Source organism: Lolium rigidum, chromosome 2 (assembly GCF_022539505.1).
Source record: "Lolium rigidum isolate FL_2022 chromosome 2, APGP_CSIRO_Lrig_0.1, whole genome shotgun sequence".
Taxonomy (NCBI): Eukaryota; Viridiplantae; Streptophyta; class Magnoliopsida; order Poales; family Poaceae; genus Lolium; species Lolium rigidum.
This window is the reverse complement of record NC_061509.1, coordinates 173,143,167-173,157,789: the sequence shown is the minus strand read 5'-3', so window position 1 is coordinate 173,157,789 and position 14,623 is coordinate 173,143,167. Positions and strand designations below refer to the sequence as shown.

At 49.9% G+C, this 14,623-nt stretch overlaps 2 protein-coding genes across 2 annotated transcripts; both read left to right on the top strand.

Moving 5' to 3' along the window:
- The first annotated feature begins 1,719 nt into the window (after positions 1-1,719).
- On the top strand, positions 1,720-3,883 carry LOC124692603 (transcription factor MTB1-like). Its single transcript, XM_047226001.1, has one exon. It carries the CDS (start codon positions 1,720-1,722, stop codon positions 3,553-3,555), a length of 1,836 nt encoding a protein of 611 aa, XP_047081957.1. The 3' UTR covers positions 3,556-3,883.
- Positions 3,884-8,140: 4,257 nt separating this feature from the next.
- LOC124692602 (exportin-2-like) lies at positions 8,141-13,480 on the top strand. Its single transcript, XM_047226000.1, has 2 exons — positions 8,141-11,225; positions 13,031-13,480. Exon 1 carries the CDS (start codon positions 8,277-8,279, stop codon positions 11,223-11,225), a length of 2,949 nt encoding a protein of 982 aa, XP_047081956.1. The 5' UTR covers positions 8,141-8,276; the 3' UTR covers positions 13,031-13,480.
- The last annotated feature ends 1,143 nt before the right edge of the window (positions 13,481-14,623 follow it).

The window sequence follows — 14,623 nt, the reverse complement described above, 5'->3', positions numbered from 1 at the left end:
CTGCAGAAGCTCCCTTTCTTTTGCTTGAAAGTTTGATCCGTGTGTGAATGTGAACTGTATTGAATTCCACTGATAATTTGGTGCCAAAAATAGCTGCAGAAAGAAGAAGAATAACTAAACTGTTATTAAAAATTAGCAAGAACTGATTTGACTTGGCAACGTCCTTCATCTCCACTTTTCTTTAGATATGAGTCATGAAATGTTTGATCGGAGGTGGTAATTACACTAGAGATCAGTGGAGTACATCGTAGTAAAGTGCGGTGCTTTTGTTGATAATCCCCTCGGCTAGGCTCGAGCCGACGGGGCAAAAAACATCCCGCGGCGCTCGGCTCGGGATCCTCCAAGTAGAAAAGGGGCCAGCCCTGGTTTTCCCACAGCAGCACAGCAGCAGGGTCGCCTCCCCCTCCCGAAATCCCCTCGGGCGCCACACAAAAAACTACTCCTCTACACACCACCGTGGAATCCCTCTCCCTCCCCCTACGCGCACGCCGCGCCCCGAGACCCGCGCGGGCCCCCATCTCCTCCGCCACGAAGCAAGGAGAGGGCGAGGGAGAGGAGCGCCCCTTCTCGCACCTCGGCTCCGCGCGCGCGGGGGAAGATCCGGGCTTCGCCGTCGCGGCCGGGGCTCGGATTCGCCGCCACAGCTCCGGGGGCGCTGCCGCCCTGCCCGCCCTGCCCGCCCGCCCGCGCTGGATTTCGCGCCCCCGCTGCCGATTCGGGCTCGGGAGCCCCTGTCCGGTGAGATTTCCGGCCACCACTTCTCTCCCCCCGTCTCCCCATGTTTCCGAATTTTCCCACCACAAGACACAGTAGCTCCCCGGTACGGCGCATCTTGTCGTGGAACGGACTGATTGCAACCCGTGCGTGGGCTGTCGCGTCCGGCGGGTGGGCTGCGTTAGGCGGAGCGGTGAGGCGCTATGTCGTGCGGGCGGTGGTAGACTGGTGGTGGAGGACATGGCTGTTTAGGCTGGATTCTAGCGGTGGCCGCGATCGGGCACGAGCATGCATATGGCTGTGTTGTTGTGTGCGGTTAATACTGCCATGGGGAATGCGATGTCCAGTGTGGGAGTCATGTGTCCCTCGGGGAACTAAAATAACGGGATACGTATCTCATCTTCTGGGTGCTGATTTTAATGTCAAACGTTTTTGTGTGCTCCGAATGGGTCATCACGTGATTCCATGACTTTCCTCGTTTACGTGTGTATACACGCAGCACTTATTAGTTTCCTGTTATTACTGGTTTAGAGCGTCTTCCATCACTCGGTTAGACAAGGTATATACTATCTATGTGTGCTTGGTTAATTCTGTTAAGCACTGAATTATGTACACGTTGAACTTACACACTGTATTAGTTTCCTATTATTACTGAGATAGAGCGTCCTCCTTCACTCACTGACAGATTAGACAGTTTATATCTCTCACTGTATGCCTGGCTAATTCTGTTAAGAAGTGAATTCGGAGGATACCAGCTACAGCGTTTACAAATTTATACTTACTTTTTGGGATCCAGATCAGTGTGTGTTTACCTTGAACGGTGGTTAAGAGTTTAGTTATGTTTTGTTCTAAGTTCATCCCTGTATTCCCAATTGCAGTAAAATATATTATTGCCCATGTATGTTTAAACTGTCATTCTCAGTAGTTTGGTTGCCAATTATTGCGACAAAACACTGATGTATTTAGTGCACTTTGACCTGATCGACGCTGTTCTGAGCAGGTCCTATGGTAGTGAAGATGGAGGTCGAGGAGGATGGCGCCAACGGAGGAACTGGTGCGGCGTGGACCGAGGAGGACCGGACGGTCAGCACCAATGTGCTCGGGAGGGACGCGTTTGCCTACCTGACGAAAGGAGGCGGTGCCATATCCGAGGGCCTCGTCGCTACGTCCTTACCTGTGGACTTGCAAAACAAGCTGCAGGAGCTCATCGAGTCGGACCACCCTGGTCCTAGCTGGAACTACGCCATCTTCTGGCAGCTTTCACGCACAAAGTCCGGTGATCTCGTCCTTGGGTGGGGGGATGGCTCGTGCCGTGAGCCTCATGACGGTGAGGTGGGGGCTGCTGCTTCACCGGGCAACGATGATGCCAGGCAGCGGATGCGGAAGCGCGTGCTGCAGCGGCTGCACATAGCGTTTGGCGGTGCTGATGAGGAGGATTATGCCCCTGGCATTGATCAGGTGACGGATACGGAGATGTTCTTCCTGGCATCTATGTACTTTGCATTTCCGCGCCGTGCCGGTGGCCCTGGTCAGGTATTCGCAGCAGGTGTTCCCCTCTGGGTTCCAAATTCTGAGCGCAACGTGTTCCCGGCTAATTACTGTTACCGGGGGTACCTTGCAAGCATGGCAGGATTTAAGACTATCTTGTTGCTGCCGTTTGAGACTGGGGTGCTCGAGCTGGGTTCTATGCAGCATGTAGCTGAGAATGCTGAGACTCTCCAGACCATAAAGTCTGTGTTTGCGGGGACAAGTGGCAATAAGGATACAGTTCAGAGCCGTGAAGGAAATGGTCATGTTGAGAGGTCACCTGGTTTGGCAAAGATTTTTGGCAAGGATTTGAACCTTGGTCGGTCTTCAGCTGGGCCAGTGGTTGGGGTACCAAAGGTAGATGAAAGGCCATGGGAACAGAGGTCTGCTGGTGGAGGCACCTCACTGCTACCCAATGTCCAGAAAGGGCTGCAGAATTTCACTTGGAGTCAGGCCCGGGGCCTGAATTCTCATCAGCAGAAGTTTGGCAATGGTATACTAGTAGTGAGCAATGAAGCTACACACTGCAACAATGGAACTGCCGACAGCTCCACTACTACTCAATTTCAGCTTCACAAAGCACCCCAGCTCCAAAAATTACCATTGCTTCAGAAACCGCCACAGCTAGTGAAACCACTGCAGATGGTCAGCCAGCATCAGATGCAGCCACAGGTGCCTAGACAAATAGATTTTAGTGCAGGCACCAGTTCCAAGTCCAGTGCCCTGATTACAAGAACAGCTGTTTTTGATGGAGATAGTACCGAGGTGAATGGTTTCTGTAAAGAGGAAGGGACAACACCTGTGATAGAGGACCGACGACCAAGGAAGAGAGGAAGAAAGCCTGCAAATGGGAGAGAGGAGCCACTGAATCATGTCGAGGCTGAGCGCCAAAGGAGGGAGAAGCTTAACCAGCGGTTTTACGCATTGAGAGCTGTTGTGCCCAACATCTCAAAAATGGACAAGGCCTCCCTGCTGGGTGATGCAATAGCATATATCACCGACCTTCAGAAGAAGCTCAAAGATATGGAAGCAGAGAGAGATCGATTTGTCGAGTCCGGTATGGTGCCCACTAGACCGGACGTGGACATCCAGGTAGTGCAAGATGAGGTTCTTGTCCGAGTAATGTCTCCAGTGGACAAACATCCGCTAAAGAAAGTGTTTGAAGCGTTTGATGAGGCGGAAGTCTGCGTGGGTGAGTCAAAACTCACAGGCAACAACGGAACGGTAGTCCATTCTTTTATCATCAAGTGCCCTGGCTCTGAACAGCAAACGAGGGAGAAAGTGATTGCTGCAATGTCTCGTGCAATGCAATGAGCTAAGCCTAGAATCGGTTGAGGGGAGTGTCTGTGCGGTAGAGGTGGGTTACTCTGCTGGTCGCATACAAAGCGTCAGCCCTTTGACACCTTCCAGTCTGTTGATAGAAGTTGTAGGTCTGAGACAGCAAGCTGAGATTTCTGACTTAGCAATGCAAGAAAAGCACAAGTTAAACCGCCATTGTTGTAACGGTAGGTTCTTGTGGCCCTTAGTTTTGATGTTTCGTTGGAAAGATACCGTTCTCCTAGTGTATGGCTTAATTATTGCGGAACATAAAAGGTACATTTCGCATGGATGAGTTAGAAATTTATATTTAGCAGTTTTTTTATTCCCTTTTGCTCCTTAATGAGGCAGCGATTGCTCTTTGTTTATGTACACACCCTGGACCATTGGGCTGTTCGGTTTTGGTAGGTTTTATCAAATTTGGCTACAGATTGCCGATTGGTTTGATTCCAATTTTGCCAGGAGGCTGGGTAACTAATCTGTCCACCTGAATTTTTGCAGGGCAATTGCATAACTTATGAAACTAAGCTTGTGTTTTTAAAATATTCATATACCAAAATAAAAGGGTAAAAAGCAGATGGTCTAATGAAGTTTGCCCCGTAGCTGAGGAACCATTTTCGTGGTCAGCTTCCTCAACACAATAACCTGCAGCTACTTTGGGTAGAAGCAAGCTATATGAGAGCATCTCCAGCCGCGTCCCCCAGACCGCGCCGGATTGAGCGTTTGGGGGGGGGGGGGACGTGTTTTGTTCGTGTTGCCTTTAGGGGACGTCGCTCTCTAGCCGCGTCCCCAAACATTTAAAATACTTTTTTTAATATTTTTATTTCAATTTCCACAAACTACTACATAATTGGGAATATGGTTTACACGAAGACACAGTTTGGAACATGGTTTTCTACAAACTAATACATAGTTTGAACCATGGTGGACACAAATATAAAATTTTGCAAAGAAACTAAACCTAACTAGACCGTGCATCGAAGGTTTCCTGTGTTCGCTGCTAAGAAAGAACACTCGAGGGCACACCCAGTCACCTAAACTGGAAAATCTAGCGGGAGGATGGTGCCCTTGTTGGTTCTACCGATGAGGTGAACATCCAGTCGTCATCCTCGTCGGTGCTGTTGCCGTGGTAGTCCCGGCGGTAGCGCGTCTCGTCGAAGATCTTGACGCTCATGTCCCTGTCGCCGAAGTAGGAGAACAGGAGGATGAAGCCGGCTTCGAGGCTGTGGTGCCGCGCGAACTTCTCCCAGCCGATGTTGAGGTACATCTTGTCACGCGCGTCGTAGATCACGTCGACGATCCACCGGTACTAGCCTCCCGCAGCCTCCCGCAGATGCATCGTGCGCGGGCGGTCGTCGCTGGCGACGTAGTCGGCGAAGGAGTCCGGCAGCCTCTGGATGCCGCGCGGGTCGCCCTTGAGGACGAAGACGAACTCGAACAGCACGTCCGGCTCCACGTCCATCTCCGACGATGAAGCCGACGGCGTGGGAGGCGACGGCGAGCGTTCAGCTCTGCCGCGGCCACGACCACGACCACGACCACGACCACGGCCGCGAGGTCGGCCTCCGCCTCTACCAGACATAGCGTCGAGTCTTGTTGAGATGGTAGCGGCTAGGGTTTGGGAGAGAGGCGCTAGGGTTTGTGTGTGAGAGGGACGATGAGAGGCGGCCCTTTTATAGGCCGGAGGGAGGCGGAGGAGCGGTGGCGCTCATTAACGCCGGCACACAGAGCTAGGCGCGATGGGACACGTCGCTGCGGCTCTGCGGGAACTGCACCGTCACTGCGGGAACTGCATCGTCGCTGCGCGCCAATAACTTCCGTCGCGAGGTAGGCGACGGTTAGGTTAAAATTTATTGTGCCGCTGACGAGTCGGCCCCGCCTCCCCGCCTCGCTTTTCGGTGTGTCCGGCGTCCCCGGTGCGTCCCCTGTGGGACGGGGACGGGCTCGGGGCGCCGGACACCGTATCGGGGCGCGCCGGATAAAAATGGGCTTTGGGGACGCAGCTGGAACGGTTTTTTGGTCCGGCGCGCCCCAAATCCCTTTGGGGGACGCTTTGGGGGACGCGGCTGGAGATGCTCTGAAACTTGTCTCTGTCGATGAGTCAGCAGATTTTCTTCCAACCTTAGTAACACACACAAGCGAGCATCTCCATCCGCGTCCCCTAAACTGCGCCGGATTATGAGAATATTGACTTCGGCTTTTGTTTCGTTCAATTCTAAGAATGTTTTCTGTATAATTTTTCTGAAATACAAAAACAGCAGAAAACATGACTGACACTGTGGCATCTTGTTAATAGGTTAGTGCCGGAAATCATGTAAAAGTGTAACGTAGTGTAAACAAAACATATATGAATTGGTGTAAAACAAACATGAAGCATCAAAAATTACAGATACGTTTGAGACGTATCATAGTGTCGGCGGCAGCGTGTCTCGTCGAGCACCTTGACTCTCATGTCCCCCTCACCAAGGTAGGAGGACGTGAGCACGAAGCCGGCTTCGAGGTGGTGGTAGCGCGCGAACTTGTCTCAGCCGATGTGGAGGTACATCTTGCCACGCGCATCGAAGATCACGTCCACAATCCACCGGTAGTAGCCGCAGGCAGCCTCCCGCAGATGCAGCGAGGACGACTCGTTGCCGGTGACGAAGTCGGCGAACTTGTCCGGCAGTCTCTGGATGCCGAGTGGGTCGCCCTTGAGGACGACGACGAACTCGAACAACACTTGTCGCTCCTCCTCCTGCATGGCTGATACGTCCAATTTGCATCACTATTTTATATCATAATTTGCTGTTATTCATTGATATATTTCATATTGGGACACAATACTTATGTTATTTCATCTATTTTGCATGTTTCATGATTATTTGAAGATCGCACACCGGAGCCAGGATTCTGCTGGAAAAAGCACCGTCAGGATGCGATATTTCGGAAGATCAACTGTGGAAGGAAATTTTACCAAAAATCCTATTTTTCCAGATGACGAAGGAAGCCAGAAGGGGGAGCCAGCTGGACCCAAGGTGGGCCCACACCATAGGGCGGCGCGGCCCATGGCCTGGCCGCGCCACCATGTGGTGTGGGGGCCCCACAGCCCCTTTCGCCTCCTTTTCTTCGCGAAACTCTTCGTCCCGAAAACCTAAGCCACAGAGGGATCCTCACGAAGGGTTACAGCCGCCTCGCGGGGCGGAGAACACCGAGAGAAAAGAGCTCTCCGGCGGGCAGGAATCCGCCAGGGAAATTCCCTCCCGGAGGGGGAAATCGACGCCATCGTCACCGTCATCGAGCTGGACATCATCTCCATCACCATCACCATCACCATCATCTTCATCATCATCACCGCCATCACCACCGCTGGACATCGTCACCGTTGTAGCAATTTGGGTTTGATCTTGATTGTTTGATAGGGGAAACTCTCCCGGTATTGATTTCTACTTGTTATTGATGCTATTGAGTGAAAACATTGAACCAAGGTTTATGTTCAGATTGTTATTCATCATCATATCACCTCTGATCATGTTCCATATGATGTCTCGTGAGTAGTTCGTTTAGTTCTTGAGGACATGGGCGAAGTCTAAATGTTAGTAGTGAACTATGGTTGAGTAATATTCAATGTTATGATATTTAAGTTGTGGTGTTATTCTTCTAGTGGTGTCGTGTGAACGTCGACTACACGACACTTCACCATTTATGGGCCTAGGGGAATGCATCTTGTACTTGTTTGCCAATTGCGGGGTTGCCGGAGTGACAGAAACCTAAACCCCCGTTGGTATATCGATGCAGGAGGGATGCATGACAAGATGATGATTTGTTTTGCTAAAAACTCGTAAAGTGGCAAAGCCTGCATGACAAGATGATGATTTGTTTTGCTAGCCATTGCCTTGGCAAGCAAGTAAGTGTGTAGGACAAGTTGTTGACCTGTAGTCAAGTGGTGATGAGTTGACTAGTCAAAAATTGCTAGTACCAATTTATCTTGCGTGGCAATGTGTTGACTACTATGACTGGTAATAAATGACTTTGTTGCTAAGCAATCTTGTGTGAGAAGATGGAGTTGCACAAGCTACCATCTTCAGTCGATTATATAAGATGGCCACAAGGAGCAAGAGGCATGATAGATACAAAGATACGAGCAAACCCAAGTTTGTTAGTTTCTCTTTCATGTTCCCGTGTATCTTAATTTTGGAGGTTATTAACCTCTAACTCACCAGGTTTATGAATATCTTTAAACCTTTTTTCTATAACTTAGAAGTTGCAAAATCACCATAAGCATAAGGTATATGGGGTTAAAGTCTAAACGGTTGTTTAAAACACTCAAGCTACAAAAGGGAGGTTTGAAATAGACAAATAGTGTTCTATTGTGTCGCAAAAGAAAAAGTATACTCCGTAGTATTTTTTTCTCCACAAATTATCTCCGAGGCTGAAAGTATTTTTTTTAGAGAGAAAGAGGCCGGAACTACTATACTATCCCACTCCGGGCTGTCTCAGCCCAGTAACCTTCTTGTCGAAGCGGCCCAAATATCCATCACTTGCTCTCTCCCCATATCCTCCTTTCCATTTCTTCCCTGCGTCGATCAATCGAGCGAGGATTTCCTTGCTTGCTTGACCCTAAAAGCGCCCCCTTCTTCCTCTCTCCCCCACCAGATTTTGAAAAACCCTACCTCGCCATCCACCCTCTTCCTCCCGATCTTGCCCACCCAAAACCCTAGCCGCCCCAGATCGCGGCGGAAATGGAGGTGCCGCCGGAGACGCTCGACACCCTGGCCGGCTGGTTCGCGCAGACGCTCTCCCCGGACGCCGCCGCCCGCCGCGCCGCCGAGCAGAGCCTCTCCTCCGCCGCCTCCTCCCCGGGGTTCGCGCTCGCGCTCCTCGCCCTCGCCTCCTCCCCGCGCCACGACTTCCAGGCCCGCCTCGCCGCCTCCGTCTACTTCAAGAACGAGCTCCGCCGCCGCTGGCCCAAGCCCTCCCCCGACTCCTCCGACGACGCCGCCGACACCCTCCCCGCCACCGACTGCGCCATCGTCAAAACCCACATCCTCAACCTCCTCCTCACGGCCCCGCCCCTCATCCAGTCGCAGCTCTCCGAAGCCCTCGCCGCCGCCGCGGCCGCCGACTTCCCGGCCAAGTGGGACTCCCTCCTCCCCTCCATCGTCGCCTCCCTCGGCACCGCCCTCACGGCCGGCGACGTCCCCGCGGCCAACTCGCTCCTCGCCGCCGCGGCCTCCCTCTTCGCCCGCTTCCGCAACGCCTTCGACACCAACACCCTCCGGATCGACCTCAAGTACTGCCTCGAGGGCTTCGCGGCCCCGCTCCTCGAGGTCTTCCTCTCCACCTCCCGCCGCCTCCAATCCTCCCCAGCCTCCGCCAACCCGCTCGAGCTCCGCCCCGTCTTCGACTGCCTCCGCCTCTGCTCCGAGATCTTCCACTCGCTCAACTCCGTCGACCTGCCCGAGTTCTTCGAGGACCACATGCGCGAGTGGATGACGGAGTTCCGCGCCTTCCTCACCACCTCCTACCCGCCGCCCGTCGAGGCCGACGGCGCCCCGGACGCGCTCCGCGCCGCCGTCTGCGACAACCTCCAGCTCTACATGGAGAAGTACGAGGAGGAGTTCAGGGGGTATCTCAAGGAGTTCGTGGAGGCCGTGTGGGGGCTCCTCATGGCGCCGACGGTCTCGCCCTCGCGCGGGCAGCTCGCTGTCACCGCGATAAGGTTCCTGACGACCGTCGCCGAGAGCGTCCACCACGCGCTGTTCGGTACGCCTGATGCGATGAAGCAGATATGCGACAGCGTTGTCGTGCCGAACCTGAGGCTGCGGGACGAGGACGAGGAGTCGTTTGAGGTCAATTGGGTGGAGTATGTCAGGCGTGACGCGGAGGGGAGTGACACGGATACGCTGAGGCGCGCTGCGTGCCGGTTGCTGAGGGGGCTTGCGGCCAACTACCGGGAACAGGTGGCGGCGCTTGTGTCGGCGCAGGTCCAGCAGATGCTGGCTGCGTATGCGGCTGATCGGGCCAGCAACTGGAAGGAGAAGGATGCTGCAATATATCTTGTTATCGCTCTTATGCAGAAGCCTGGCGCCACTGGCGGTGGGACGCCTGTGGTTGACATGGAGAGCTTCTTTGCGTCTGTGATTGTGCCCGAGCTGCAGGCTGCTGATTGGCAGTCTGAGCCGATGCTGAAGGCAACTGTCCTCAGGTTCTTGAAGGAGTTCAAGGATCAGATACCCAAGGCTACTGCGCTAGCACTGCTTCCAAGCGTGACGAGGTTCCTGACGCATGAGTCCAATGTTGTGCATTCCTATGCTGCCATCTTTATCGAGAACCTGCTGATCACCAAGGATGTGGTCCAGGTACCAGGGGCTAATGTGGTGACAAGGACTTCACGGTATGTTGCTGCTGATATCAGTCCATTTGCCCAGCAGATTATTCAGAGCCTGTCCACGGCGCTAAATTATCCCGATTCTTATGAGAACCCCTATCTGATGAAGTGCCTGATGAGAGTGCTTGGGATTGCTACCATCGCTGGCCAAATTGTCCATGAGATAACTGCTCGTCTTGTGGGGATTCTCATGGAAGTTTGCAATAACCCCAAGAACCCTGACTTTAACCATTACCTGTTTGAGTCTCTGGCAGCAGTGATTGGCAAGGCTGGTGAGCAGGACCCAGCATTAGTCCCTTTGTTTGAGGCAAGCCTCTTCCCAGTACTCCAGAGGATATTAGTTGAGGACATCTCGGAGTTCTGGCCATATGCTTTTCAGATATTCGCACAGCTTGTCAATTTGAGCCAACCACCTCTCTCGCAGAATTACATGCAGCTGTTTGGTGTCCTGCTCAGCAATGCTACCTGGGACCGACCACCATGTGTTCCTGCCTTGGTTCGCTTGCTGCGGGCGTTCCTTCGGAAGATTCCAAATGAGCTTAACCAAGAAGGCAGGCTGCCAAATATCTTGGTGATATTCCGTAGTCTTGTTTCGCGTGCCAGCACTGAAGATTCTGCATTCTACATGCTTAACACGCTTGTGCAAAACGTTGGTCTTGACACTATGAGTCCACACATTGGTGAGATATGGAGTACTCTCTTCACTCGGCTACAGACTAGGCAAGCAGTGAAGTTTGTGAATTCTCTTGTGGTGCTCATGTCCTTAGTGTCCGTCAAGTACGGGCCAGGTGTTCTTGTCAGTTCTGTGGACACAGTTCAGCCGAGTCTTTTCACCACAATTCTTCAGCGGTTCTGGATTCCCAATCTCAAGTTGATCAAAGGTTCTCTTGAAATCAAGCTTACAACGGTTGCCTCAACAAAGTTGCTTTGTGAGTCTGCGGTGCTGTTGGATGCTGCTGCAGCCCAGACGTGGGGCAAATTGCTCGATAGCATAGTCGCACTGTTTTCCAGAACGGACCAAGATGGAGCACAAGAGCAAAATGATGGAGCTGATGCAGCGGATAGTCAGAGAACATCAGGTTACTCTGTCTCATTTGTGCGCCTCCAGTATGCTGGGAAGAGTGAAGATGATCTGTTGAAAGAAGTAAATGATCCAAAACAGTTTCTGGTCACATCCTTGGCCTCACTTTCTGCTCAGTCTCCTGGAAGATTTGGTCCTGTCATTGAGCAGCATGTGGATCCAGCAAACAAAGGTGCTCTTCTTCAGCTTTGCGCTGCCTACAATGCCAACATTGTCTAGGTAAATAACTTCCTGATCCCTCCCATTCATGTTTGAACGCATTTTGATCAGTGGCCTCAAAATCGAGAAGATGAAAGTTGTTCAATTGATATTATCAAGTTTATTTGCTGCGTTCCTTCGCTCCCTGTCCTTCCAATGTGCCATGATGGCCTGTAGTGTATTGACAATGTTATTCATATCTGTGACCTAATACAAACATACAATAGAAGCTGGTGAATGTAGTATGGGGTTATTTTTTTGGATGCATAATAATCACTAGCTGCACAACCAACCTTCCTCTGGACATGCAACTACCAAGTTCGGTGATGCTATAAACTGTAGTGTGCTTCTTTGCAGTACTTGTTCTCTGTTGCTTCAAGTAGATAATTGGAATTCCCTGTTCCGTATTAGGAATAAATGTGCACACTGGGGTAAAATGGCCATTAACAGCTACCGAGTCATCCACTAGGTTTAGTTTGTACAGTCTTTTAGTGAGAAAACTATCAATTGTGCCAGATGATTATCCATTATCATTTCCTCTGGCTTAGGATGTATAGCAGTAACATAATTGGCACATCAGAGTGCATGAAACCATTCTAACTCACTTATCAATACTCAAAGGTTAGTTGCAAATTGCATTGCCCTTAGCCCATACCTGCAAAATTTGAACATATCAGATAGTTGTCTCAAGTTATACTTTTGTGAGGTTTGCTGCTTGCGCACACTTAATGGTGTGAACTTTATTTGATAAATAAATGTTGGGATTTACTTAACTGGTATTCCTGTTAAACTTTGCTTTCATATTAATATATGCCATTGTAGACTGGTCGCTAGTACTAATATTGCAATATGTGTGGTCAAACGTACATGGAACTGAATTGCTGTGAGAATTTACATCCTTGAGCTGTTTTTGTTAGTTCTGTCCCATTAAGAAGGTATTTGAATGTAAATGAGTTTTTTTTTTGCTTTGAACAGCCGGAAGCTGTTTTTGTATTCATCTAGTCTGTTCAGTGTTGTTGATTACTGTGCACAGTGGGCATAAAATGGCTATTAGCATGTACTGAGTCATTCATTAGATTTATTTTGTGCAGTTTTCTAGTCAGAAAACTATCAAGAGCGCCATATGATTATCCCGTATCATTTCCTGTGGTTTAGGATGTATAACAGTAAAATAATTGGCACATCAGAGTGCATTAAACAATTCTAGCTTTATCTTATAAGTGCTCAAGTTAAAAATTTGCAAACTGCATTGCCCTTAAGCCCATACCTGTAATGTTTGTACATTTCAGCTAGTTATCTCAAGTTATAATTTTGTGAAGAAATTGATTGCTGGCTGTGTTCACTTGGTGGTTTAAACTCTAGTGATTAAAACTTATTAAGATTTACTTACTTAGCTGGTATTCCTTTAAAACTTGGCTTTCATATTATAAGCCACTGCAGCACTGGTCGCTAGGGACTAATATTGCAATATGTGTGGTCAAACGGACCTGGAACTGAATTGCCGTGAGAATTTACATTCTTGAGCTGCTTTTGTTAGTGCAGTCCCATGGTGAAGGTATTTGACGTAAATGAGTTTTGTACTTTGAACAGTCGAAAGCTGTTTTCGTATTCATATAGTCTGTTCAGATTTGTTGATTACTTCATTCATTCCTAAGCTTCTCTTGTTTGTAGTGCCTTGTTTGTAAAACCCTGACGTGTCATTTGTTCCAGACCTATTGCCCTTTGAATTGGTTAATTCTGCTTCCATTGCTAATGTTTTATTTGAGTTTGGACGCAAACTTTGTTTCTGGCTCATCTATCTAACCTTTGTTGTCTGAATATTTCAGAAGCAAGGAGTTTTTTCTCCGCGGATGAGTCTCCCGGTGTCATGTGTCCATCAAGTTGGTTTTGGTTTCGGTTTCGTCCTTTGCTCCAGTGGAATGTGTAGAAGGCTGGTCGTGGGATGCGAAGGATGCCAAATCACACAGTAGGAGCTTAGGATGAGAAAATTGAACTATGTGGAGAATGTGTCTACTATGTTGGTTGTGAATTTTGTGTGTGTGTGGAAGAGGTCTGTTTTCCCAGAGAGAGTACTGATACTCACTCGTCGAGAATGTTGTCAACATGGTCTGTCTGTCATTCCTGGTAGAATCTGCTGTAATACTGGCACTGGGAAATGGTATATTTGTGGATGTGATTGGACCATCCACTGTTTGTCAGGTCAAACCCTTTCAAAGAGTCTTGAATTTGAAGGTTGCCATTTGCAATCCCCCTTTCAAATAGTCTTTGAGTTTGAAGGTTGCCATTTGCAATCCTTGCTGCAATAGCTGTCGATCGTGCTAAAGAATTGTGGGGTTGATTTTGGTTAACTGGGTCTGTTTGGTTCCACCAAGTTGTCTTTGGGTTTTACGTCTTATATTTCTAGCGGAAACTGAGTTGATCCGTTGTACTACACACATTCGGTACACGTACATAGGTTCGTTTGCTTGAAGTTGACGAATACGCGTGGTTATTCCATGTTCTGTACAGACGGGCCGACGGCTGCCTGTGCCAAGTATAGCTGGATTCGCTTTATTCTCTATCGTTATCATATGGATTGATAAATAATGTTTAGAATGGACACGACGAGTCTCCGCAGTCCACTCGGAGAATCAAATCTTTACCTACTAATAAAGGAAGTAAGGTTTCTCCCCTAAATTTTCGTCCGTTTTCTTATTGCCCATATTCTTTTTCAAAATTACCAGCAGTGCCACCGCTCGTAGTTGTAAAACGGTTCGCTCGTTCCGTATATTTTCGTCCGACCGCTATCCTTTGTCAGGCTCGCTACCTTGGACATCGAAGACCGAAGTGGGCCAGTTTATAATGGGCTGAATTGATGCTTTGCTTCCATCGTATGCCATAAGGAAAGGTCACACACGTACAGTTTATTTTATTCAATTGTCCCACCTCGCTTCCTTATAACAAGTGCCACCACTTTATATACGTAATTTTTCTGGGTTATGACAAGTTGCCTTGGAATAACAATCAGATACGATATTGGGAGATGGATTGGAAAAGCTGGCTACGACGAATTTGCATGCTCGCATGACGAAGGATGAATTGGAAAAGATGGATGGAAGTGGAAGACGAGCTGGTCATCCATATGATGCGAGCTGAAGGGAAAGGAGGACATGGAGTGGATCGCTAGAGTAGCGGCGGCCGAAGCTTGAAGCGGCATGCTGGCGGCGCAAGGAGAGGTGGTCTCACATCAGGGTGTGCAGCGACAGCGGGACCTGAGCCACGGGAGTGTGTAGCCGCCGGAGCTGCTCCTCCATGGTGCGGAGAAGAGAGCGAGTCGGCAGCGCGGCGGATTATACACGGCTCATACGCGACTTACTGCATATTCTTGCGGACATATGCGACGTCTACGAAGGTCGGAGTGGGGTTTTACTCTGGTTTTT